This window comes from Aethalodelphis obliquidens, unplaced genomic scaffold (assembly GCF_003676395.1).
Source record: "Aethalodelphis obliquidens isolate GAN/ISIS:26980383/991018 unplaced genomic scaffold, ASM367639v1 scaffold37, whole genome shotgun sequence".
Taxonomy (NCBI): Eukaryota; Metazoa; Chordata; class Mammalia; order Artiodactyla; family Delphinidae; genus Aethalodelphis; species Aethalodelphis obliquidens.
The window spans coordinates 10,402,646-10,430,549 of record NW_020837981.1 but is presented as its reverse complement, the minus strand read 5'-3'; the positions used below and the strand labels follow the sequence as shown (position 1 = coordinate 10,430,549).

The window sequence follows — 27,904 nt, the reverse complement described above, 5'->3', positions numbered from 1 at the left end:
TGAGGCTGTGGGGAAGCAGACACCCTCAAACATGACTAGTGGAAATGCAAAACAGTTCAACCCCAAGGAGGGGGAATTTGGAAATATCTAACAAAACTGCTTATATATTTACCCTTCAACCCAGAATATTCTACTTGTAGAAATTTATCCCAAAGATAACACACACACACCCAACAACACAAAAATATGTATGCAAAATGTTATTCATTACAGAATTATTTATAATTTCAAAGCATTAGAAACTATGTGAACATTCACACATAGGAGATGGAGTGAATAAACTATGGTATATCCATACAATATGGTGCTATGCAGCTGTAAAAAAGAATGAGGAGAATCTCTATGTATAAATATGCAGTGATTTCCAGGTGGTGTTTTAAGTGAAAAAAGCAAAGTGCAAAAGGGCATGTATTCTATGCTACCCTCCTTTTGTGTAAGAAAGAAGAGGAAATAAGAAAATGCACATATATCTGCTTACCTTTACAAAAATAAACACAGGAAGACAAACCAGAAAACAGTGAAATTGGATACATACATTGGGGACGGGCACAGAGGGGCACAGTGTAAAAGAAAGTGACACTTCTCTGAGTATACCTTTTTTAGAGTTTTTACTTGGAAACATGTTAATATTCTACATATTTTTAAAGACACATTAAATTAACAAGGATGAAAGTAGGGAACGGAAACTGAAAGCAAACTGCCCAACATTTTTTTCAGTCTTAAGTAAAGTGAACCATTCTAAAGTGGAGTAAAAAAGAGAACCAATCTAAAAGAGCAGACTGAACACAGTATTTGAGTACATTGGAGAACAGCAAACCAATTCCAAACTCTTTTTAGTAAATTTGGGTTTTCGTAGAATAAAGTGGTGAAGCAATTTTGAAGCTGTTTTAAGAGTTATTTCAAAACTGAGCCAATTGTGGATCAACTTATACTCCAATTAAAAAAAAAACTAAAAAAAAAAAAAACTGAGCCAATAAATAAATGTGTTGATATTGTTGGGAGCTAGGGTTTTCACTATAGAAGAAAGTACAAAATCATGATAATGGAAGGGGGGAAGGTAAGAAAGAACTCTGTGGGGATGGACTGGAATTGGAAATATTGGTGTCAACTCAATTTCTAAAATAGTTCTGTGTATATATGTATATACATATGTACACATTTATGTGTGTAAGTATGTATATCTGTGCATGTGTGTACATGCATACTTCCTAGCTCAATTCACTGACAGAGTCCAAAAGCAAAGAATGCACTTACCACCCACACTTTGATCTCTAATACTATTCCACCCTGATAGGAAATAGGTATCCTTGGAAAAATGGCTGATTCCAGGGCTGGGATAGGGTGGGTTTAAGAGCCCAGAACATAATGCCAGAAAGTAAGGAAGTGCTCAGAAATAGTGTGAGGGCAGGTCCAAGGACACCTGAGCCAACTTGAAGGTGCTCCTACTGGCAAAAAGTGGGGCATTTTGAGCACCAAATTAAAGGCTGTCATGAATTATAAACCATTGATTAAAAAACAAAAGTCTGGGCTTCCCTGGTGGCACAGTGGTTGAGACTCTGCCTGCCGATGCGGGGGATGCGGGTTCGTGCCCCGGTCCAGGAGGATCCCACATGCCGCGGAGCGGCTGGGCCCATGAGCTATGGCCGCTGAGCCTGCACGTCCGGAGCCTGTGCTCCGCAACGGGAGAGGCCACAACAGTAAGAGGCCCGCGTACCGCAAAAAAACAAACGAACAAAAACAAACAAACAAAAAAGTCTGTGCTCCTTATTGATAAATAAATAGATTAAAAATAATAAATGGGAGAAAAGGTAAGCTCTTGCATATAGTAAAATGCCAGAAGCTGACTGGTAAATGTGAAAGGAGTGCTGGAGTTAGAAAATCATCACAGTTTAAGTTGCTTCCATTAATAATCATGAGTGAATACTAAATCTGGGAGAACGGATTGGGATTTTTGATGGGGAGTAGCATATTTGCATGGTATTAAACTGTCTACCAACAGGCTCCCTGTTAGATGCAAGGGAAATAGGACAACACCTTGATCAGGTGATCAAAATTGTCACCAATGAACAGCAGCCAGACATAATATGCTCTTAAATGTGTGATACCCTGAGAAGAATAACATAATTTTTCTAGTATTCTGGCCAGGAACGCATAGTCTGAATTAATCATGAGGAAATACCAAACAAACCAAAATGAGAATCACTCTATTAAATACAGAGTAGCGGAAGACTGTATTCTTTGTAAATGTCCTTCTCACAAAAGTCAAAGAAAGACTGAGGAAATGTTCAAGATAAAGGAGACTAAAAATATGACAAATCCTAGACTAAATTCTATCCTAGGAGGAAGAAAAATGCTATAAAGGACATTATTGGGTCATTGACAAAACTGGAATACGGACAGTCGATTAGATAACAGTATTCTAACAGCGTTACTGAAGTTGGTGACTATGGTTATGTAAGAGAATAGCCTTATTCTCAGGGAAGACACATAGATATATTTAAAGGTAAAGGGAGATGACAGATGCAACTTCCTCTCAAATAGTTAGGGGGAAAATTGTACAAAAAGAGAGCATGTGCACAGAAGGAACAAAATGTTGACAATAAGTGCATCCAGGTAAAGGATATGTGGGTACTATTTGCATTGTTTTTATTCCTACAAGTTTTCTCTGAATTTGAAGTTATTTCCAAATACAGTTTTTTAAAAGTACATTTTAGACCAGCTAATAATTAAAATCTAAACTTAAAAAATTATATTGCAAAACATTATGCTAAGTGAAATAAGCCAGACACAAAAGGCCACATATTGCATGATCCTACTCACGTGAAGTACCCAGAGTAGGCAAATTCATAGAAACAGGAAGAATAGCAGTTACCAGAGGCCAGGAGTAGGGGGAATGGAGAGTTTAATGAGTATAGTTTCTGTTGGAGGGATGAAAAAGTTCTGGAAATCGATAGAGGTGATGGTTACACAACATTGCAAAATGTACTTAACGCCATGAATTGTACACTTAAAAATGGTCAAAATGGTAATTTTTAGATTATGTATATTTTACACAATAAAAAATGTATCTTGGGAATGTTTAATTCCTATTATAAAAGGATTTCCTATGATTCTTTAATATAATATAATATAATATAAGGGAACTTTAATATAAGCTCTCTTTATTTAAACTATTTTATACAACTTTTGAAGATTCACACCAGCTACTTTATGAAGGTTCCACTTAAAATTGATCGTATAACTTCTGTAGTTCATCTCAGTTCGTTTTTTAAAATAGATTATTAAAGAACTGATATTCACCTGGGGCAAAGGTCTTAGCTTTTTTCTGCATCCAGGTTTTCCACTTGTCAAAGAAAATGTCTCTTCAGGGGACTTCAATCATCAGCTTGCTCTTCTCTTAGAAAGAGGATGCTGGTATTTAGGCTTCACAAAAATATTTCATAAACATAAGCTTTCTTTTCTCTCAAACATACCAGGAGGAATGAGGAAAACAGATGTTCCTTGTAAGTCTTATGATAGACGTGTTTCCATTGTAAGCTGATCTGACTAAATTTGTCATCTGTTCCATTCACTGTGTGGACTGAGCAGTTTAGTCTCACAGTTTGGCTGAAAGTTAATATCGACCTTTGACTGTTACCTGAAAACCCATTGATAAAATACTCTTACTAAACCTCTTGAGAGAGTGATTTCACTTTCTAAGCAAACGTCTTCAAAATACATCACTCCATTAACCAAATTAATTATTCTTTGGTTGGGCGTACTTATTTATTTTATTGGATACAGAGCATTCCCCAAATCTGACAGGGAGAAGCCTGTGTGGTCAGAATGGTAGAAGAGAAAGAACATAAATCTCTTATAATGCTCTCTACAGGTCACTACACCACAGCTTTTAAATTAACCTTCACCCCCCAGCTGCCCAGGGGCTATGGGAGGGCCTAAAAGTCTGGCTACGGAGCAGTTTCTCATTATCATCTGTTCTTCTGAGTATTTGAATACTGCTACAGCAGCTCGGGTTTTCCTAAGAGGGAAGTAGCCCCAGATTCTTCTGTTCTTGACTATCTTATTTATAACTACAACAATTTTTTATATAGTTTTATTGCAGTATAATTGACATACAGTAAACTGCACATGTTTAAAGTGTACAGTTTTACAAATGTTGAATGATGTATACACCTATGAAACCATCACCATGGACATATCTACTGCTTCCATGCTACTTGGATTGTTTTCCAGTTTCGGGCTATTCCAAGTAAAGATGCTCTGAACATTCATTTACAAATCGTGGTATGGAAAAATGCTTTCCTTTACCTTGGGTTAAATACCTAGAAATAGAAAAACTGAGTCATATAGTAGGTGTATGTTTAACTTTTTAAGATGCAGATAAATGGTTTTCAAAAGGGGGCTTATCATTTTATAGTCTCACAATCAATATGAGAGTTTCAGTTGATCTGTACCCTTGTCAACACTTGGTTTGTCAGTCTTTTTAATTTTAGCCATTCTGGCGGGTGGGCAGTGGTATCTAATGGTGGCTTTAATTTGCGTTTCTCTAATGAATAATGATGTTGAACATCTTTTCATGTGCTTATTTGATATCTGTTTATCTTTGCTAAAGTGTTTGTTCAACACCGTTGCCCATTTTTTATTGGGTTGTTTCTTGTTATTGAAGTATAAAAATGTTTAATTTGGCAAAGTCAAAATTATTTTTTCTCTCATAAAAGTTTATACTTTTGGGCTTCCCTGGTGGTGCAGTGGTTGAGAGTCCGCCTACCGGGGCATGGGTTCATGCCCCGGTCGGGGAAGATCCCACATGCCACGGAGCGGCTGGGCCCGGGAGCCATGGCTGCTGAGCCTGCGTGTCTGGAGCCTGTGCTCCGCAACGGGAGAGGCCACAACAGTGAGAGGCCCACGTACCGCAAAAAAAAAAAGAAAAGTTTATACTTTTTATGTCTTAAGAGATCTTTGGCAAGTCCAAAATCACTAAGATTTCCTCCTAAGTTTTCTTCTCAGAGTTTTATGGTTTTAGCTCTTACATTTAGACCTATGTTTCATTTCAAGTTAATTTTTGTGGTTGATGTGAGGAAGAGTAGAAGTGGGGGCTTTTGTTTTTGTTTTTTTTCCACATATGGCCATCCAGCTCTTCTAAGAACATTTGTTTAAAAGATTACCCTTTCTTCATTGAATTACTTAATACCTTTGTAAAAATCAATCAACCATATAGAAGTAGGTTTATTTCTGGACCGTCTATTCAGTTGCATTGATTTGTCTATCTTTATGCCATAATGTCTCAATTATTGTAGTTCTGTAATAAGTTTTTTAATCAAGTAGTCTTCTTTTCAAAGTTGTGTTTTGATTAGTCTAAGTTCTTTGCATTTCCACATAAATTGTAGAATCAGCTTGTCAGTTTCTGTTAGAAAAGTCTGCTAGAATTTTGGTTGATATTACATTGAATCAGTAGAGCTGATAACAATATTGAATCTTCTGATCTCTGCACACTTTATATCTATTCATTTACTTAGCTTTTTAAAATTTCTCTCAGCATTGTTGTTTTGTTTTCTCAGCACTGTTTTGTCATTTGCAGTGTAAATAAATGTCTTACCTTTTGTCGTATTTAGCCCTAGGTATTTCACATATTTGATGGTATGGTGAATAGTATTTTTAATATCAATTTTGCTGGCATATACAATTGCTATATATACACATTACTAGTACAGAAATCCAATTGATTTTTGCATAGTGATTTTGTATCCTGCAGTTTTACTAAACTCACTTAGTAGCTCTAGTAACTTTTTTCTAGATTCCATAGGATTTTCTACATAGACCGGGATTTATCAGTCTCGGCATTATTGACATCATAGGATATTTAACAGCATCCCTGGGCTCTACCCACTAGTTGCCAGCAGCACCCTCTGCTGCAGGTTTGACAACCAAGAACGTCTCCAGACATTGGCAGTTTTGCCCCCCAGAGAACATTCGGCATTGTTGAGAACCGTAGACATAGACAGTCATGCCATCTGCAAATGAAGACAGTTGTACTTCATTTTCAGTCTTGATGCTTTTTCTTCTTTCTTCTGTTTGCCATATTGCACTGGCTAGGGTCTCCAGTACAATGTTTAAGAACAAACTTTCTTTCCTTGTTCTCAATTCTAAGGGAAAAACATTCCATCATCCACCATTAAGAATGATATTAAATGCAAGTTTTTCACAAGTGCCCTTTATGAGGTTGAGGAAGTTCCCTTCTATTCCTAGTTTGCTGAAAGTTTTTTTTTAGAAACTGATCTTGGATTTTGTCAGATGCTTTTTCGGCATCTGTGAAGATGATCTTATGGTTTTCTTAGTTAGTGTGGTAGATTACATTGATTGGTTTTTGAATGTTAAATCAACCTTGTATTTCTGGGATAAATGCTGGCTGATTATGATTTATTATCTTTTTAAAAATATACTACTGGATTGGATTTGTAAAATATTTGCATCTTTTCTGATTTTGGTATCAGTAATGCTGGCCTCAAATAATGAGTTGTGAAGTATTCTCTCCTTTTCAGTTTTCTGAATAGTTTGTATAGCATTGACATTATTTTTCTTCCTTAAATATTTGGTAGAACTCAACCAGTGATACCATCTGAACCTGGAATTTTCTTTATTTTTGTGCTTTTAATGTGCTTTTTAATTATAAAATCAAATATTTAATAGCTAGAAGGCTCTTCAGGTTATCTATTTCTTCCTGAGTGAGCTTTGATAGTTTGTGTCTCTCTCCAGAAGTTTGTCCAGTTTAACTGGTCAGATCTATTGGCATAAAGTTGTTAATGTTTCCTTATTATCCTTTTAGCGTGTGTAGATGCTATAGTGATGTCATATCTCTTATTACCAATATTGGCAATTTATAGCTCCCCTCTTTTTTTCCTGATCAGTCTGTGTAGATGTTTAATTTTATCCTACTTTGACTCCCAATTCCATCTTCTCAAGTCAGTGAAGCTGTCAGGCTCTGCCTAGGCTGTCCTTCCATGTGTTGTGGCCTGGTAACTTTTGCAGTTTACCTCATTTGTTTCCCTTCTTTCATGGATCTTTTGTGGCTGATGTACAATATTTGAAAAACTTTGTTGCATGTGCTTTGTTTTTATTTTAAAGTTGTTTCTGGGCTTCCCTGGTGGCGCAGTGGTTGAGAGTCTGCCTGCCGATGCAGGGGACACGGGTTCGTGCCCCGGTCTGGGAAGATCCCACATGCCGCGGAGTGGCTGGGTCCGTGAGCCATGGCTGCTGAGCCTGTGCGTCCGGAGCCTGTGCTCCGCAACGGGAGAGGCCACAACAGTGAGAGACCCGGGTACTGCAAAAAAATAAATAAATAAAAAAGTTGTTTCAGGAAAAAGGGTAAATCTGGTTCCTTTTATTTCATGTTGGTCAGAAGCAGAAGGCCTGTTTCCTACCTTACCATATTTATTTTAATGTCAAGCCCGTCCATGGTGCTTGACTATAGAAATTATTTCGCTGTTACTTCTGGGAGTGAAAGAGATATAAGGTCATTCATAACTTTTCAACTCTCAAATTTGTTCTTGGAGAGATATCCAGATATTTTTGCCAAATAGCAATTTTCTAGGAATAACATCAATACAGAAGGAATCCAGAGAGATAGGCAGAGGCATAACTAATAATTTCTCAGCTGTAAAGACCCAATATAATATTATTTGGCCAGTATTTCTTACTTATAACCTTTTAATCTCAGAGTTAAAGTCTCCTTATCAAGGAAAGCATGATAGTTTAGGCTTAGAAAGACTAGGTTGACTTCGTGGTGAGTTGTCACATCCCGACTTGAGCTCTTTAAAAGAGCTCTTTCTTTAAAAGAAATATTAGGAAAGAACTCTCTAACCCTAGAGGTTTGACACTTCACTTTCAAGACTGAAAAAAGGCATAGGTATGTAGACCATTTTTCGTTCTGACCCATATGACATTTCTGATGCTGTTACACAATACTCATGTATTTCCCTTTTGTCTGTGTTCCAGGTTTTCTGTCTCAGCTGGTCTCTAACAAGCCCCTGACTGAATGCATCCGTGCTGGCCACTATGCAGCAAGTGTCATAATTAGGCGGACTGGCTGCACCTTTCCTGAGAAGCCAGACTTCCACTGATGAAAAAGCAGGAAACCGCAGCCCAGGAGTACAGACGCTGCCCTGATGGCTTCCTGAGAATTCCCATATTAATAAAGAAGAAAATTAAATGCTACCTTTCCTACTATAATAATGTTCATCTTAATTTAGAGGGTACAGTAGTACACACTAGAATCTTTATTCTCTCAGCAACCTAAAATCGGAGGTTTATTTCCATAGTTTGATAGTGCCACTTAAATGTCAGTTAAACAGGAATATAACATCTCAATAGAAATTTTGTTTCATTTTTATTACTTTGTAAATTCATGTGTACTTAGTAAAGTGATCATTTTTTTACATTTCTGCTTTGAATGCAGACGCAATTTAATATGATAGATTTTTTAAAGGAATTAAAGATAATATCAGTATATAAATCTTTAGCTTTTATACAAGTATATTTAATTCAGAAGTGTGTGTACACATATATACACACATATGTTCATATATGTACCACATATATACATGATAAATGGTTAAATAAGGTACAGAAATATTTATCTTGCCAAGTTATGCCAAGTAATTTCTTCAGTGTGTACTCAAACATGTAATAAACTTTGGATAATTAAATAATTTGCCAAATTATAAGCTATATTACAATATTCAAGTCATAATCTTATATTTACTTATGGTACTCTGTAATTTGATACAAATAAAAACTTGTCATATGGGACTTTTTTTCTGTCTTTGCCCTGTGCTCTGCAAACTAAGGAAGAAAGATCATTGTTTAATCCTGGGTCCTGAAATAATGTCTGTTTTGTTGATGGAGACAGAAAGAACAACATAACACATTGAAAAATAACTTAGTATTAGAGACCAGTAAGCCACTGTTTTTTTGTTTTGTTTTGTTTTTGTTTTTGCGGTACTTGGGCCTCTCACTGTTGTGGCCTCTCCCATTGCAGAGCACAGGCTCCGGACGCGCAGGCTCAGCGGCCATGGCTCACGGGCCCAGCCACTCCACAGCATGTGGGATCTTCCCGGACTGGGGCACAAACCCGTGTCCCCTGCATTGGCAGGCGGACTCTCAACCACTGCGCCACCAGGGAAGTCCCAAGCCACTGTTTTAAGGAAGACAAAATGGTGTAATAGAACCTCCAGGAAATTCCCTGGCAGTCCAGTGGTTAGAACTCCGTGCTTCCACTGCAGGGGGCACGGGTTCAATCCCTGGTCGGGGAACTAAGATCCCACATGCTGTGCAATGTGGCCAAAAAAAAAAAAATCTCTAAAAAAAAAAGAACCTCTGGAGTCAGACTTAATTACCTTGATATGACCTTGGGCAAATTACTCAGCCTCTTTGAACTTCAACTTCCTTTCTATAAAATGGGATCATAACCCCTGTACAAGGTCATTGAGATAATTTGAGAGAAAATACTAAGTATAAACTGCTTGTTACAAGTCTAATAAGTACCTACTGTTGTTATCATTATGATTATTGTTGAAGAAAAAAAAAGATAGTTATAAACTGAATTCAAAGCATTCAGGTTTTTGTTTTGTTTGTGTTTAAGTAAACTTTTAGGTCTCCTATGCTTGTTTATCTTTATCATTGTTGAGATATAATTCATATACCATAAAATTTTTCATTTTAAAGTATACAATACAGTGGGCTTTAGTATATTCACAAAGCTGTGCAGCTGTCACCAGTATCTAAATCAAGAACACTTGCATCACCCCAAAAGGAAACCCAATTCTCCCCATTCTCTGGTAACCGCTAAACTATTTTCTGACTCTATAGATTTGCCTATTCTTGATATTCATAAAAATGGAGTCATGTGTTCTTTTGTGTCTTGCTTCTTTCACTTAGCATGTTTTCAAAGTTTGCCCACCCTAGGACATTTTCAGTACTTCTTTTTATTGTCAAATAATATTTCTTTAGATATACCATATTTTGTTTATCCATTCATGATGTACATTTCAGTTGTTAACACTCTTGGGCTATTATGAGTCATGCTTCTATTAACAATCACATACAGGTTTTTTATGTGGATGTATGTTTTCAGTTCTTTTAGGTATATACATAGGAGTAGAATTGCTGGATCACATGGTAACCATACGCTTAACGTTTTGAGAAACTGCCAAACTTTTTTCCAAAGGGACTGCATCATCTTGCCTTCTCACTAACATGGTTTGAGGGTTTCAATTTTTTCACACCCTTGCCAACATTTGATACTCTCTGTTTGATTATAGCCATCTTGGAGGGTATGAAGTGCTATCTCATTGTGGTTTTAAATATATTTATTTTATTTATTTATTTTTGGCTGTGTTGGGTCTTCGTTGTTGTGCACAGGCTTTCTCTAGTTGCGGCGAGCGGGGGTCACTCTTCATTGCGGTGCGCAGGCTTCTCATTGCAGTGGCTTCTCCCGTTGCGGAGCACAGGCTCTAGGTGCGCCGGTTTCAGTAGTTGTGGCTCGTAGGCTCTAGAGCGCAGGCTCAGTAGTTGTGGCGCATGGGCTTAGTTGCTCTGCCGCATGTGGGATCTTCCCAGACCAGGGCTCAAACCCGTGTCCCCTGCATTGGCAGGCGGATTCTTAACCATTGCGCCACCAGGGAAGCCCTTCATTGTGGTTTTAATTTGCATTTTCCTGTTTACTAATGATATTATGTTTATTGATTGACCATTTGTACTTTTTTCTTTGGAGACATGTCTATTCAGATTGCTTGCCCATTTTTTAATTGAGTGGTTTGTCCTTTTGTTGTTGAGTTGTAAGCATTCTTTATATATTCTGGGTATAAGTTTTAGGCATATGATTTACAAATATTTTCTTCCATTCTGTGGGTTGTGTTTCCACTTTCTTGCAGGTATCCTTTGAAGCACAGATATTTTTGTTTGTTTTTGTTTTTGTTTTGGCCATGCTGCACAACTTGTGGGATCTTAGTTCCCCAACCAGGAATGGAACCCGCATCCTGGGCAGTGAAAGCTTGGATTCCTAACAACTAGACCTTCAGGGAATTCCCCAGATGTTTTTAATTTGTATGAAATCCAGTTTATCTTTTTTCTTTTCTTTTTTTTCTTTTTGGTCAATTGTACTTTCAGCTTCATATCTAAGAAGCCATTGCCTAATCCAAGGTCATGAAGAATTACATCTATATTCTCTTTTAAGAGTTTTATGGATTTTGCTCCTACATTTAACTCTTTGATCCATTTCAAGTTTATTTTCGTATATATTTGAGTTGGGAGGTCTAATTTATTTTACTTGTGGCTATCCAGTTGTCCCTGTACCTTTTTTTTTTTTCTTTTTTTTAATTTACTTTTTTTGGCCATCCCTTGTGGCATGTGGGATCTTAGTTCCCTGACCAGGGATCGAACCCGTGCCCCCTGCAGTGGAAGCTCAGTCTTAACCACTGGACCACCAGGGAAGTCCTCCCTGTACCTTATTAAAAAGACTTTTATCCACTACTGAATTGTCTTGGTACCCTTGTCAAAAATTAATTGACCATAAATGTAAGGTTTTATTTCTGGACTCTGTTCCATTGGTCTATATGTCTGTATGTTATCCTTATGCCAATCCAGACTGTCTTGATTACTGGAGCTTTGAGTTTTGAAATCAGGAAGTCTGAGTCCTCCAACTTTGACTCTCAAGGACAATTAGTTTAAGTGCTAGAGTATCATATTAAAACTACTGCAGAATATCTTTCTCTTAGATCAGTAGGTGAGACACTAATAAACCTTTCTTATTCTTTTTTTGATAAGAAAATCCCTTACCCCAAGGCTATTGATCAAGTGCCACTCACCAGCTAAACTTTTATGACAGTCGCTATTTATAGCAGGTTCTAAAGTATGCCTACTGGTAGTAATTAACATGCACACAGATCATGTAACTTTTTTTTTTTTTTTTTTGACTGTGTTGGGTCTTCATTGCTTTGCGCAGGCTTTCTCTGGTTGCAGCGAGCGGGGGCTACTCTTCTTTGTGGCGCACGGGCTTCTTCATTGCAGTGGCTTTTCTTGTTGCAAAGCACGGGCTCTAGGCGTGCGGGCTTCAGTAGTTGTGGCGCACAGGCTCAGTAGGTGTGGCTCGCAGGCTCTAGAACACAGGCTTAGTAGTTGTGGCGCACGGGCTTAGTTGCTCCGTGGCATGTGGGATCTTCCCAGACCAGGGCTCGAACGCGTGTCCCCTGCATTGGCAGGCGGATTCTTAACCACTGCACCACCAGGGAAGTCCCACATAACTTTTCTTGTGTTAAAAAAAGTCATTAGGTTGTGTATTTTGTTCTTGGGTTTATGGTATACTTTTTTAGTTTTGGTAAAAGACAAAGGGAAAATAATGGCTAGCCTAGCTGACTGGGTCTCAGGAAAACTGCCTTTAATTGGTTGTTAGGCAATCTCCAGTCTGACCTAAGTTTTTCCATCTTGGAATGAAGAGTAGTTAACCTAGTTCCACTTTATCTCATCCTGGTTTAACAGATAGTTGAGGGAAGACATATAGGATGGGGGAAGAATAATGAAGTTGTCAAGAAGACATGGATTCTGGGCTTCCCTGGTGGTGCAGTGGTTAAGAATCTGCCTGACAATGCAGGGGACATAGGTTTGAGCCCTGGTCCAGGAAGATCCCACATGCCATGGAGGAACTAAGCCCGTGTGCCACAAGTACTGAGCCTGCACTCTAGATCCCGCAAGCCACAGCTACTGAAGCCTGTGCACCTAGAGCCCGTGTTCCTCAACAAGAGAAGCCACTGCAATGAGGAGCCCGCACACCACAACGAAGAGTAGCCCCCGCTCACCACAGTTAGAGAAAGCCCACGCACAGCAAAGAAGACCCAATGCAATGCAGCAAAAAATAAATAAATTTATATTTTTTAAAAAAAGACATGGATTCTGACCTCAGGTTCCCTTCAAATAGTTGTGTAACCCTCTTATTCTGTGTAATTCACAAAATGTAGATGCTTTGGTTATGACATCCCTAAAATATGTAGTAGTGGTTTTAACAAGGTTGCCTCTTTGAATGTGGGAAAAGAGGGTTCTTACCAGAGGAGTGAGCCACAAAGACTGAGGCCATTCATTTGTGTGTTACAGTTGGGTAAATCAGGTGGGCACAGGAGACTGATACTTCAAGGGTGAGCCTAGGTGGTCTGGAGAGTTAGAACATTGAAATTGGCCTAGTCTCAGCGAGTGATCAATTTTGCTTGAAAACTGCTTCCATGAGGTGGAAAAGAAGGTGGTACCAAACATTTGGAGACAGGCTGGATGCCCAAGTATTAGTATAGCAGAGTAGGAGAGAAAGAAAAAGAGCAAGAGTGGCTATTGAGTTTCTTCCTAGTTTTTATATCTACATGATATGTACCTTTATGTACTGCTTTATTTCCTCGAATCAGAGAAGAGTAACTTTCTTTTTAGATCAGGGTGAGAGAAATACATTCTTTATCTTAAATAAAGTCCAAGCACCCTTGGCTAAAAACTATTATTCTTACCCATTTTGCAAAGCAAGTATTGTAATTCTTTACCCTTTCAGAAAGAGATGCATAATATAGATTGTCTTAGACATACACAAGCCTACAGAGAAAGTATATGTTTGGCTTGCAGTCTGATAATACCACCAGTGCTGAAATATAAAAATATGCACTTATTTCTGTTACTCCGTTACCTTCAGAAAAAGTGTCCATTTAATAATATTTCCACTGGATAAAGTAGGTTTAAAATGTAAACAATTTCTTTATGATTCAGTAATAGTTCTGTGTGCACGTCCTTCACTTTGTGTCCCCTTGGTCAAGTTCTTGAACTGCCCTGAGCCTTGGTTTTCTCAACTCAAAAGGAGGAAAATATATCCACCCCCAGTGAGACAGTGTTAAGAGAATATGAGAGTAAAAACATTTTCTAAATAGTACAATAAATTTAAATGTGAAGTAGTTTGATATTTTACAAAAACACCAAAGCAACCCAATGGGAAAAGGAAAATCTTTTCAATAGACAATGCTATTACAACTTGATTTTATTTTTACTTTTTATTGGAGTATAGTTGATTTACAATGTTATGTTAGTTTCAGGTGTACAGCAAAGTGAATCAGTTATACACATACATACATCCACACTCTTTTTTAGATTCTTTTCCCATATAGGCCATTATAGAGTATTGAGTAGAGTTCCCTGTGTTATACAATAGGTCCTTATTAGTTATCTATTTTATATAAAGTAATGTTTATATGTCAGTCCCAATCTCCCATTTTATCCCTACCCCTTTACCCCCTAGAAACCATAAATTCGTTTTCTACAACTGTAACTCTATTTCTGTTTTGTAGATAAGTTCATTTGTACCCTTTTTCTTAGATTCCACATATACACGATATCATGATATTTGTCTTTCTCTGTTTGACTTCACTCAGTATGACAATCTCTAGGTCCATTCATGTACAACTTGATATCTTTATGGGGAAAAATGAACCTTTGGCCCCTTACCTTATACCATACATAAAAAATAAAGATGGATCACGGCCATAACATAAAAGCGAAAATGATTATGCTCCTAGAAGAAAACAGGAGACTATTTTAACATCTTGGGGGTAGGCAGAAGTTTCTTAGAGAGGACTTTGAAAGCGCTAACCACGAAAGAAAAAATATTGATAAATCGAATTCCAAAAAAATTTTAACTATTTGTTCATGAAGACAGCATTAAGAGGGAGGGTGGGAGGGAGACGCAAGAGGGAGGAGATATGGGGATATATGTATACATATAGCTGATTCACTTTGTTATACAGCAGAAACTAACACAACATTGTAAAGCAATTATACTCCAATAAAGATGTTTAAATTAATTGATTAAATTTTTTAAAAAAAAAGACACCATTAAGAATATGAATAAACAAGCCACAGGCCAGGATAAAATAGTTGCAACACATATAATGTCTAAAAAAGAACTTATATCCAGAATATATTAAAAACTCTAATTCAGGGCTTCCCTGGTAGCGCAGTGGTTGAGAGTCCGCCTGCCGATGCAGGGGACACGGGTTCGTGCCCCGGTCCGGGAAGATCCCACATGCCGCGGAGCGGCTGGGCCCGTGAGCCATGGCCGCTGAGCCTGCGCGTCCAGGGCCTGTGCTCCGCGACGGGAGAGGCCACAGCAGTGAGAGGCCCGCGTACCGCAAAAAAAAACAAAAACAAAAAAAACTCTAATTCAGTAATGAAAAGACAAAATAAAATATATGAATAGCCAATAAGCACATGATAAAGTATTCAACATCATTAGTCATGAGAGAAATGAACATTAAAACCTCAGTGAGATACTGCATTAGAATGACTAAAATTTAAGTGACAATACCAAATGTTGGAGAGGATGTGAAGCAGCATTGCCAGTTGGAGTGTAAAATGGAACAACCACTTTGGGAAAAGGCATGGAAGTTTCTTATAAAGTTAAACACACCTATTCTTTGACTCCAGCCATTCCACTCCTGGTATTTATGCAAGAGAAGTGAAAGCATATGTCCACATAAAGACTTGAATTCGAATATTTATAGTCTTTTTATTCGTTGTTGCCAAAAGCTAGAAACTGGGTAGTTGTCCAACAGCAGGAGAAAAGATAAAGTGTGGTATATTCAAACGATGGAATAATACTCAGCAAGAGAAGGAAATTACTGCTAATACAACATGAATCAATCTCAAAAACACTTTAACTGGGTGAAAGAAGCCAAATACGAAAGAGTGCATACTGTAAGATTCCCAGTATGTGAAGTTCTAGAACAGGTAAAACCAACCTACAGTGAGAAAGACCAGAACAAGTGCTGCTTTGTGGGAGAGGAGGGAAGGGAAACTGACTGCGAAGGGAAATGAGAGGACTTTCTAAGCTAATGGTGATGTCATCATAGGGGTTACACAGGTATATGCATTTGCCAAAACTCAGAGAATGTCCCACTTAAGTTGCATGATTTTTAAATCTCACACACACACAAACTAAGCTAATGTTGAAGTCTAGTTAATGATATGCATATTGATAGATTATGAAGTGTATTGATGTCTTTAACTTGCAATGAAGTGCATCAAATAATAAGATGAATGGAAAGAGGGATGGTAAGATGGGTAGATAAGTGATAAGGCAAATACAACAAAATGTTAATTGTAGAATCTAGGTAGTAAATATATGTGGTAATATAGGTAGTAAATAGTTGGATGTTTGTTGTATAATTTTCAATATTTCTGTATGGTTGAAATCTGTCCTAATGTTTGAAGAATATAAAGTACTTAAGTAGGAAAACCTAATAAAATTTTTAAATTGAAGTATAGCTGATTTACAATATTATATTAGTTTCAGGTGTACAGCAAAGTGAGTCAGTTTTATTTTTTTAGATTATTTTCCTTTTTAGGTTATTACAAGATATCGAATATAATTCCCAGTGCTATACAGTAAATCTTTGTTGCTTATCTGTTTTACGTAGTTGGTATCTGTTAATCCCATATTCCTAATTTTCCCTCCCCTACATTTCCCCTTAGATAACCATAAATTTGCTTTGTGTCTGTGAGTCTGTTTCTGTTTTGTATATAGATTTCATTTGTATTATTTTTTAGATTCCACATATAAGTGATATCGCATAGTATTCATCTTTCTCTGTCTCATTTATTTCACTAAGTATAATATTCTCTAGGTCCATCCATGTTGCTACAAATGGCAATATTTCATTCTTTTTTATGGCCGAGTAATATTCCATTGTGTATGGAATACACAGATGGGGCACTTGGATTGTTTCCATGTCTTGGCTATTGAAAACCTTTTCAATTTGATTGATGGCAGCATCTCATGAAGAAGATAAAAGACCACATGATACAAAACCACATATAAATTTACTTCAAAGTAATTTTTGCATGAATTCCATGACAAAATTAGCCAGTCCTGGGCTGCTGCAGGGTTTCTTGGGGCTACCACAACCTCCAGTCTCCTCTTCTGAGTATGGAACACCCTCTCCTCATCCCCTAACCCACCTGGCAATTGGAATATTCACCTCTGCAAACACCAACCAGACCTCTTCCCATCCAGACGCCTAAACCCACTGCAAACTGCTTCTGCCTTCTCTGAAGCATCCCTTCTCCTGATCATCAGAAAATTCCTAATTGTCAAATCTAATGGCCAGTTTTCAATCCTTATCCTATCTCATCTTCTCTCAGCATCTGACTTGGAGAACCACACTCTCTTGAGACCTCTTATTCCCTTGACTTTCAGAAAACCACTTTTTCCTCATTATATTGCCTCTTTTACAGCCTCTTTTTAGCCTGCTTTAGGAACACCTCTGTCCTTTTCTTCAGTGTCAAGGAGCCTCCACCCCCACAAGCTTTTTGTCACTCTATCAGCTCCTCCTAGGTGTCCAATTTGACTGCCACAAATTCACCTATCATCTAATTACTCCCAAATCTCTGTTTCTAACCCTGATCTCCTCTCAAGCTTTAGGCTCAAAACCTACGGGTCAACCCCTTGGGATATTCTGCAGACAAGTTGATTATCAAAACAGAACTCAACTTCTCTTGAACTCCCCAGCCCAGTCTATTCTTCCTACTTGTTCTATCTTCATTAATAGAAGTAATTCTTCCCGACTTTTCCCTTCCTCACCCATTTATCTAATTGATCACCAAGTTCTGTCAGTTCTACCTCTCCTAAATCTCTTCCTCACCTCCTCATTCTCTCAGGTGTAATTTAGACCTTTATCATGTCTAACTAATTTGCCCAACTCTAGTTCTTCCCCTTCATTAGTCATCCTCCCTCACCATGGGGCATGCCTTGCTAAAGAAGACACACAGTCATATTCCCTGGTCTGTTTAAATTCCTTGACCATCCACCCCTTAACCACTGTAACAGCCTTCCTACTGCCATCCCTCTTCATAACCCTTCACTGCAGCCCAAACGTACCTTATAACTACACTCATGCCTCCATCTGGATTCCTCTTTTCATACTGTAACTACTCAAGTTTAAAGATCCAGTTCAAAAGTCAAATCCTTTAAAAAGTTTTCTCTAAACCTCTCAGGCAATTAGTTGCTGCTCCAACCTTTTTTCTCTCAAAGTACATTGCATATTTTTATTGTAGTTTATACAATCATAATGTATCATAATTTTTATTGGTGTCTATGTCTTCTTCTAAAGCAGAACTATCCACTGCCACATAGTGCATGCTCAATAAATGTTTGCTCAGGGAAGGCTTTTCTCACTTCTCCAGATCTCCTCAGTGAGTTACTCAGAGATGGCAGGGTCACCAAGGATTTTAGCTGCTAGAACAACTATAATTGTTACTATGTGGTTATACTTCTGCTCACATTCTCCATACTGGAACTCTTCCTGCCTATCTATGTAGCTCCATTCTTAGAAGTCTGTCCCCTAAGCAAGCAAGAGAAAAGAGTACCCAGGTTGCCACAGTTGGACCGTCTTCTCTCCCCCTCCCCAGTCACATTATCTACATGCACATAAATGAAACGTGATCGTGTAATCTGGTGTAAGTTTTTATCCTTTGTAACTTTGATCCTTTTTGAACTCAGAAAAAGCTAAAGTGTAGGAGACCTGGAATTTGAGGACTGAGCTCTAGTCTAATCCCTGCACTGCCTAGCAAGTGAGGGGGAAAATTATTCCACCATTCCGAGCTTCAGTGTCTCTTCTTTAAAATGACTTGGAGTGAGACATTTGTAAAGACCTAGCACAATGTATAAATATGCAGTAGTTAGTTATTCAACAAATATTCACTGACTGCTTACTAAGTATCAAGTAAAGTGCTAGGTGCAGATATATAGCCCTCAATAAAAATGTGAGTTTGTTTTCTTGTAAATGTATTTTAGACTTTTTTTTTTTTTAATATTCTGTATAGTACTGTTTCCTCCCCACCCTGTCCTCCCTTGGCCAAAATAATTTTTCTCTGAATTCCTCCTTTAAGGTCCACTAAGTAGCATGGAGCGGTGGTTAACAGCATGAGCTTTAAAACAGACTTTCAAGGTTTGAATCCTGGGTCTACCAGTTCTTAGCTGTGAGACTTTGGGTAAGTTGCTTAACTTCTTGATGTTTTGCTTTCTGTGTTGTTAAAGGACAATAATACCTATTCCATTAGGTTGTTATAAAGAATAAAAGTGTTAATACATGTAAGTCTTTAAATGTTATCTGGCATTAAGTAAAGTGCTTAAGAAGTGGTAGCTATTATTATTTGCAATCTATGGTTCATAGTGTCCTCACCTTGCCACGAAAATCATTTCATGGCAAGGTATAAGAAAGCAACTAAAGACCTCATTTTTCTTTCTTTAAAAAATATTTTTAAAATTTATTTATTTATTTTGGCTGCACTGGGACTTACTTGCGGCACACGGGATCTTTGTTGTGGCATGTGTGATCTTTTTAGTTGTGGCATGCAGACTTTTAGTTGCTACATGTGAACGCTTTTAGTTGCGGCATGCATGTGGGATCTAGTTCCCTGACCAGGGATCAAACCCGGGCGCCTAATTTGGGAGCATGGAGTCTTACCCACTGGACCACCAGGGAAGTCCCCAAGACCTCATTTTTCATTTATATTCCTTTAAATAACTCTGCTTAGAAATTTTCTTATACACCTGCACTGTCCAACATGGTAGCTACTAGCATTATGTGACTACTGATTGGAAGAGTAGGGTTGCAAGCAAACCAGATTTTAAGAACTTAGATGAGAGACATCAGTGAAAATAACAGAGTAAGGAACACCTAAATTCTTCTGCGCTAAAAGTGCACCTAAAAACTGGCAAAAACTGTCGGAATCAACTTTTTCAGAACTCTGGACAGTAATCAAAAGCTTGAAGCAGCTTGGGGGACTTTCCTGGTGGTACAGAGGTTAAGAATCCGCCTGCCAATGCAGGGAACACGGGTTCGTGCCCTGGTCCAGGAAGATCCCACATGCCGTGGAGCAGCGAAGCCCGTGTGCCACAGCTACTGAGCCTGTGCTCTAGAGCCCATGAGCCACAACTACTGAGCCCGCATGCCACAACTACTGAGCCCGCATGCCACAACTACTGAATCCCACGTGCCTGCAGCCCATACTTCGCAACAAGAGAAGCCACCGCAATGAGAAGCCCACGTACCGCAACAAAGAGTAGCCCCCACTCACTGCAACCAGAGAAAGCCCGCACACAGCAATGAAGACCCAACGCAGCCAAAAATAAATAAATGAAATAAATTTAAAAACAAACAAACAGACTTCTCATTAGACTTGGAATAGAAAGGAACTTCCTCAACATGAAAAAGAGAATCTACAGAAACCCTAAGTTAGCGTCACATTTAATGGTGAAAAACTGAATAGTTTCCCCCTAAGATCAGGAACAAGATAAGGATATATGCTCTCCCCATTTCTGTTCAATATTTTATTAAAGGTACTGGCCACTGGTGTCAGGCAAGAAAAAAAGAAAGAAAGCAGCCAGGTTGGAGAAGTAAAACTGTCTATTTGCAGACAATACAATTGCCTATGTAGAAATCCAATGGAATTAGAAAAAAAGCAACTGAAACTAATAAGTGGGTTTAGCGAAGTTGAAGGATACAAGATTAATATATAAAAATTGCATTTCTGTATTCTAACAGTGAAAATGAGAATTTTAAATTAATAAAATGTCACTTACTAAAACATAAAATATGTGAAATACTTGGGGATAAATCTGACAAAATATGTGAAAGTCCTTTACACTGGAAACTAGAAAACACTGCTGAGAGAAATTAAAGAAGACCTAAATAAAAATAAATGATAGACCTTCATGGGTTGAAGAAAACACTGTTAAGATATCAGTTGTCCCCAAGTTGATCTATAGAAGCTATTCAATCACAATAAAAAATCCAGTACTCTTTTTTATGCAAACTGACAAGCTGATTCTAAAATTTGTATGGAAATACACAGGACTTAGAATAGGCAAAACAACTTTGAAAAAGAAGAGCAAAGTCAAAGGGTTTACTTTACCTGATTCAAGACGTATTCTAAAGCCACAATAATCAAGACAGGGTGGCATTGGCATAAAGATTGACAGATAAATGGAGCAGAGTCCAGAAATAGAACCATATGGATACGGACCAGTGATTCTTTAACAGCTTTATAAATATAATTTACAAGCCATACTCTTCACCCATTTAAAGTGTACAGTTCATTGTTTTTTAGTAAGTTCACAGGGTTATGCAGTGATCCCCGCTATCTATGGAAATTTTTTTTGTTTTTTGTTTTGTTTTGTTTTGGCCACACAGCACAGCATGCAGGATCTTAGTTCCCTGACCAGGGACTGAACCCGTGCCCCCTGCAGTGGTAGTGCAGAGTCCTAACCATTGGACCACCAGGGAATTCCCATCTATGGAACATTTTTGTCCACTGAAAAAGAAACCCTCTACTTATTAGCAATCACTCCCCATTTCCCCTGCTACCTTCCCCTTAACCCTAAGCAACCACTAATCTACTTTCGTCTCTCCAGGTTTGCTTATTCTGGACATTTGGCATAAACAGAATCATATAATATTTGATCTTCTGTGGCTGTCTTCTTTCACTTTGCATAATTTTTTCAAGGTCCATCTATATTATACCATACATCAGTACTCCATTCTTTATGATTGCTGAATAATATTGTATCATGAGGATATATCACATTTTCTTTATTCATTCATCAGTTCATGGACACCGGGTTGTTCCTACTTTTTGGCTACTATGAATAGTGCTGCCATGGACATTTGTGTACAAATTTTTGTGTACATATGTTTTCATTTCTCTTGGATATATATGTAGGGGGTGTAATTATTGAACATATTTCACTTTTTAAAGGACCTGCAAAACTGTTTCCCAAAACAGCCAAAAACTTTTACATTCCCACCAGCGTTATATTAAGGTTCCAGTTTCTCCATATCCTGCCAACACTTGTTATTGCTTGTCTTTATTATATCCATTGTAATAAAAGTGAAGTGGTATATCTTTTTTTTTAATTGTGGTAAAATATATATAACATAAAATATGCCATTTTAAGTATACAATTTAGTGGCATTAATTACATTCACAATGTTTTGCAACCATTCCACTATCTATTTCCAAAACTTTTCCATGACCCCAGTCAGAAACTCTGTACCCATTAGGCAATAAAATCCCATTCCCCTTGCTCCCAGCCCCTGGCAACCTCTAATATACTTTCTCTTGCAATTAATTTGCCCATTTTAGATATTTTATACAAGTGAAATCATACATTTTTTGCCTTTTTGTCTCTGGTTTATTTCACTTAGCATAATGTTTTCAAAATTTATCCATGGTATGGCACGTATTAGCTGTCATTCCTTTTTATGGCTAAATACTATTCCACTATATGTCTATACCACCTCTTGTTTACCCATTCACCTCTTGATGAACACTTGAATTCTTTCTACCTTTTGGATATTGTGAATAATGCTACAGTAATTATTATCATATAAGAATGTGTTTGAGTTCCTGTTTTCAATTGCTTTGGATATATACCTAGGAGTAGAATTACAGGATCATCTGGTAATTGTATTTTTAATTTTTTGAGAAACCCCCAAACTGTTTTCCACAGTGGCTTAGCTATTTTACATTCCCAGCAGCAATGTGCAAGATTTCCAATCTCTCCACATTCCCATCAACATTTTTAATTTTCTGGTTATTATTGTTTTTCAGTTTTGTTTTTATTATTATAGCCATCCTAGTAGGTGTGAAGTGGTATCTCATTGTGGTTTTGATTTACATTTCCCTAATGATTAATGATGTTGAGCATCTTTTCATGTGTTATCAACCATTTATAAATCTTCTTTAGATGAATATATTTTCAAATCATTAGCTCATTTTTTTTAATTAATTAATTTATTTATGGCTGCATTGGGTCTTCCTTTCTGAGTAGGGGTTTCCTCTAGTTGGGGCGAGCAGGGGCTATTCGTTGTTGTGGTGCGCAGGCTTCTCATTGTGGTGGCTTGTCGTTGCAGAGCACGGGCTCTAGGCTCATGGACTTCAGCAGTTGTGGCATGCGGGCTTCAGTAGTTGTGGCTCGTGGGGTCTAGAGCACAGGCTCAGTAGTTGTGGCGCATGGGCTTAATTGCTCTGCAGCATGTAGGATCTTCCCAGACTAGGCCTTGAACCCGTGTCCCCTGCATTGGCAGGCAGATTCTTAACCACTATGCTACCAGGGAAGCCCTTTAGCCCATTTTTTAATTGGCTTATGTCTTGTTATTAAGTTGTTAATTTTTTTTGTATATTCTGGGTGGAATTCCTTTTCAGAAATATGATCTGCACATTTTTTCTTCCATTCTGTAGGTTGTCTTTTCACTTTCTTGTTGGCATTATTTGTAGCACAGAAGATTCTAATTTTGATTTTTTGGGGGGCCAAGTTGCATGGCTTGCCAGATCTTAGTTCCCCAACCAGGGGTCAAACCCCGTGGCCCCTGCAGTGGAAACTTGGAGTCCTAACCACTGGACTGCCAGGGAATTCCCAGAAGATTCTAATTTTGATGTAGCCCAATTTATCTATTTTTTCTTTTGTCACTTGTGCTTTTGGTGTCATACCTAAGAAATTATTGCCTAACCCAAGGTCACAAATATTTACTTTTCATTTTCTTATAAGCTTTTTATAGTTTTAGCTCTTACATTTAGATCTATGAGTTATTTTGAGTTAATTTCTGTGTATGGTGTGAGGTAGGGGCTTCACCTTCATTCTTTATATATGAATATCCAGTTGTTGCAGCACTATTTGTTGAGAAGATTATTCTCTCAACAAATAGTAAATTATCTTGTAACCCTTGTCAAAAAACAAATGATGATAATTGTACATGTTTATTTCTGAAATTTTATTTCTATGGCAACAGACTTTTGTTAAAAGTCCAAAAGCAATTTGGTGGAGAAAGAATAGGTTTTTTCAACAAATGCAGCTGGAATAAGTAGCACCATAGATAGTCCTATGCCAAAAAACCAAACAAACAAACCAAAAAAGAAAAATTAAAAAACCTTCAATCCATATCTCACAATCTATATCTTGCATATCTCGTACACAAAAATTATCTCAAAATTTGCCATTTACCTATATATAAAGCCTAAAACTATGAAACTTCTACAAAAGAAACAGGAGAAAATCGTTGTGGTCAATTATACAAAGAAAAAAATTTAGGTATGACACCATAAGCATAATCCCCAAAAGGAAAATCAATAATTTGGACTTTATCAAAATTAAAAGTTCTGGGAGTTCCCTGGTGGCCTAGTGGTTAAGATTTGGTGCTGTCACTGCCATGGCCCATATACGATCCCTGGTTAGAGAACTGAAATCCCACAAGCTGCACAGCCAAAATATTAAAAAAAAAAATAAAAAAGCTCTGCTCTTCAAAGGACACTGTTAAGAGAATGAAAAGATAAGCCCCAGAATGGAAAAATATATTTTCAAAACACATATCTGATAAAGGACTTGCATCAAGAATATATAACAAGCTCTTTGTTATGCTCAATAAAAAAGCCATTTTTATAAATAGAGAAATATCTGAACACGCACTTCATCAAATAAGCACATGAAAAGATGCTCAGCATCACTGGTAATTAAGAGAATGCAAATTAAAATCAGAAATAGATACCTCTTCACACCTATTAGAATCAATAGAATTTTTTTTTAATTTATTTATTTTTGGCTGTGTTGGGTCTTCGTTGCTGCACGGAGGCTTTCTCTAGTTGCCACAAGCGGGAGCTACTCTTTGTTGCGGTGCACAGGCTTCTCATTGTGGTGCCTTCTCTTGTTGCATACCACAGGCCCTAGACGCACGGACTTCAGTAGTTGTGGCACACAGGCTGAGTAGTTGTGGTTCACGGCCTCTAGAGCACAAGCTCAGTAGTTGTGGCGCACGGGCTTAGTTGCTCTGTGGCATGTGGGATCTTCTCGGACCAGGGCTCGGACCCATGTTCCCTGCATCGGCAGGCGGATTCTTAACCACTGCGCCACCAGGGAAGCCCCTAGAATCAATAGAATTTTTAAAACTGACCGTATCAAGTATACGTGAAGATGTGGAGGAACTGGGACTCTCATACACAGCTGGTTGGAATATAAAATGGTGCAACCAGGGCTTCCCTGGTGGTGCAGTGGTTGAGAGTCCGCCCGCCGATGCGGGGGACACGGGTTCGTGCCCCGGTCCAGGAAGATCCCACATGCCCTGGAGCGGCTCGGCCCGTGAGCCATGGCCGCTGAGCCTGCGCGTCCGGAGCCTGTGCTCTGCAACGGGAGAGGCCGCAGCGGTGAGAGGCCCGCGTACCGCAAAAAAAAAAAAAAAAGCTAAACGTGAAGTTATCGTCTAACCCAGCAATTTCACTTCTACATAACTGTCCAAAAGAAATAAAAACACGTTCCACACAAAGAATGCTCCAGAGCACCATTATTCAAAATAGCCAAAAATCAGAAGCAACTCAGATGTCCGTCAACTGATCAATGGATAAACAAATATGCTGTATCCATACAATGGAATATTATTCGGCCATAAAAAGGACTCAAGTACTGATAGATGTTACGACATGAATGAACCTCAAAATATTTATGCTAAGTGAAAGAGCCATCACAGAACACCACATATTATATGACCCCATTGATACAGAAAGTCCAGAATAGGAAATTCTATAGAGATTGAAAGTAGATGAGCAGTGGACTAGGCCTAAGTGTAGGGGAAAATGGGAAGTGACTGCTTATGGGTACAAGTTTTCTGTTGGGGATGATGAAAACTTCTAAAATTAGATTACATGATTGCACAACTCTATAAATATACTAAAAAACATTGAATCATATGCTTTAACATGTGAACTTTATGGTATGTAAATTATATCTCAAAAAAACTGTGAAAAATTACATATATGGCTGGCATTCTATTTCTGTTGGACAGTGCTGTTTCAGAGAAACACAGCTTGGTGCAAAATATGGGCCAAAGGTAAATAGGAGGACATAGTGGTGCTCATTATGCGCCTTCCCTGCATATGTTAAGTGTTCTACAAATATTTGCTCATTGTTAACATAGGACAAATGCTGCAGGCAATAACAATATATTAGAGGTAATTTTTTGACCCCAGGATTTTTTAAAACTATCATGTGTAAAAGATTTTAAATACTCCATTTACATTTGCTAAGCAATAATTAAATTCTCTAAAATCGGCTTGAATATACAAATTACATTCAAGTTTTGGATAGTTTTTAAGGATTTTTCTGTAATCGCTAAGGATGCTTTCCCCAACTCTACCCGCCTCCCCCCCCCCCCCCCCCCCCCCCCCCCCCCCCCCCCCCCCCCCCCCCCGCATCTACATCAGAGTTTCCTTTCCATCTTGCAGATTGCTACCTTGGAAAAACTCAGACAGAAGCAAGTTTTCTAATCAAGTGCCACCTAATGGTGTGTCAGTATTCGGCTATATCAAATCCTAAATCCACCAAACGAATTTTACTAAGTTCGATGCCAGAATCAAACAACTTTATAGGTCATAAGCTAAAAGCATGATGTCTATGTGAGTTTTGGGCATGATGGTGGCTGGTAGTTTATTTTTTCCAAAGGGGTGGAACTGTCTTCCACTTCTTCTTCAAAGGAAATGATGATTCTAAAATATCCCACATAGAAAATAGAGATGAAAGCTTTGATAAACATAATGGTCCCACACACAAAGATGTCTAAGCCCTAATTCCTAAAACCTATGAGCATATTATGTAACATGTCAAAAGGGACATTGCCGATGTAATTAAAGTTGCAAACTTTAAAATAGAGATTATTCTATTTGATCTGGTGAGCCCAGTCTAATCACATGAGCCTTTACAAACAGAGAACTTTCTCCAGTAGGAGGCAGGAGAGCTGAGGCAGAAAGAGAAGTGAGACAGACTCGAAGCATGAGGACTCAGTGCATCATTGCTGGCTTTGAAGATGTAGAAGCAATGTAACAAGGAAAATTTAAGGAGCTGAGAGGGGCTCCAGGCTGACAGCCAGACAGGAAACTAGCCCTCAGCCATACAACCACAAGGAACTGTATTTCACTAATAGCAAAGGTGAACGTATAAGTGGATTCTTTCCCAGAGTCTCCAGAAAGGAATAAAGCCCTGCTCACATCTTGATTTTGACATTTTGAGATCTGAAGGTGAGTACCTTGCCAAGCCCACCAGACATTTTTTTTAAATAAATTTATGTATTTATTTATATTTATTTTAATAAATTTATTTTTATTTTTTTTATTTTTTTCCGGTACGCGGGCCTCTCACTGTCGTGGCCTCTCCCGTTGCGGAGCACAGGCTCCAGACGCGCAGGCTCAGCGGCCATGGCTCACGGGCCCAGCCGCTTCGCGGCATGTGGGATCTTCCCGGACCGGGGCGCGAACCCATGTCCCCTGCATGGGCAGGCGGACTCTCAACCACTGCGCCACCAGGGAAGCCCTATTTATTTATTTATTTACTTACTTACTTATTTATTTTTGGCTGCATTGGGTCTTAGTTGCTGCGCGCGGGCTTTCTCTAGTTGCAGCAAGTGGGGGCTACTCTTCGTTGCAGTGCATGGGCTTCTCATTGCGGTGGCTTCTCTTGTTGCAGAGCACAGGCTCTAGGCGTGCAGGCTTCAGTAGTTGTGGCACACGGGCCCAGTAGTTGTGGCTCACGGGCTCTAGAGCACAGGCTCAGTAGTTGTGGCGCACGGGCTTATTTGCTCCGCGGCATGTGGGATCTTCCCAGACCAGGGCTCGAACCCATGTCCCCTGCATTGGCAGGTGGATTCTTAACCACTGTGCCGCCAGGGAAGTCCCCCCACCAGACTTCTGACTACAGAACAGTGAGATAATAAATGGGTGTTCTTTTATGTTTTGGCAATTTGTTACACAGCAATAGAAAACTAATACAAGAGCTATCGGAAGGGGGTTTAGGAGC

General features: G+C 38.4%; 1 protein-coding gene across 6 annotated transcripts in view; it reads left to right on the top strand.

Moving 5' to 3' along the window:
• ADK (adenosine kinase) overlaps nucleotides 1-8,805 on the top strand; it is a 486,725-nt gene extending 477,920 nt beyond the window's left edge. For 4 of the 6 annotated variants that reach the window (XM_027129820.1, XM_027129819.1, XM_027129818.1 and 1 more), the window contains one exon: nucleotides 7,993-8,117. In XM_027129820.1, coding sequence (XP_026985621.1) covers nucleotides 7,993-8,117 — 125 coding nt within the window. Of the gene's footprint in view, nucleotides 1-7,992 lie in introns of all 6 variants that reach the window. The other 2 variants (XM_027129816.1, XM_027129817.1) reach the window with 1 other exon arrangement.
• The last annotated feature ends 19,099 nt before the right edge of the window (nucleotides 8,806-27,904 follow it).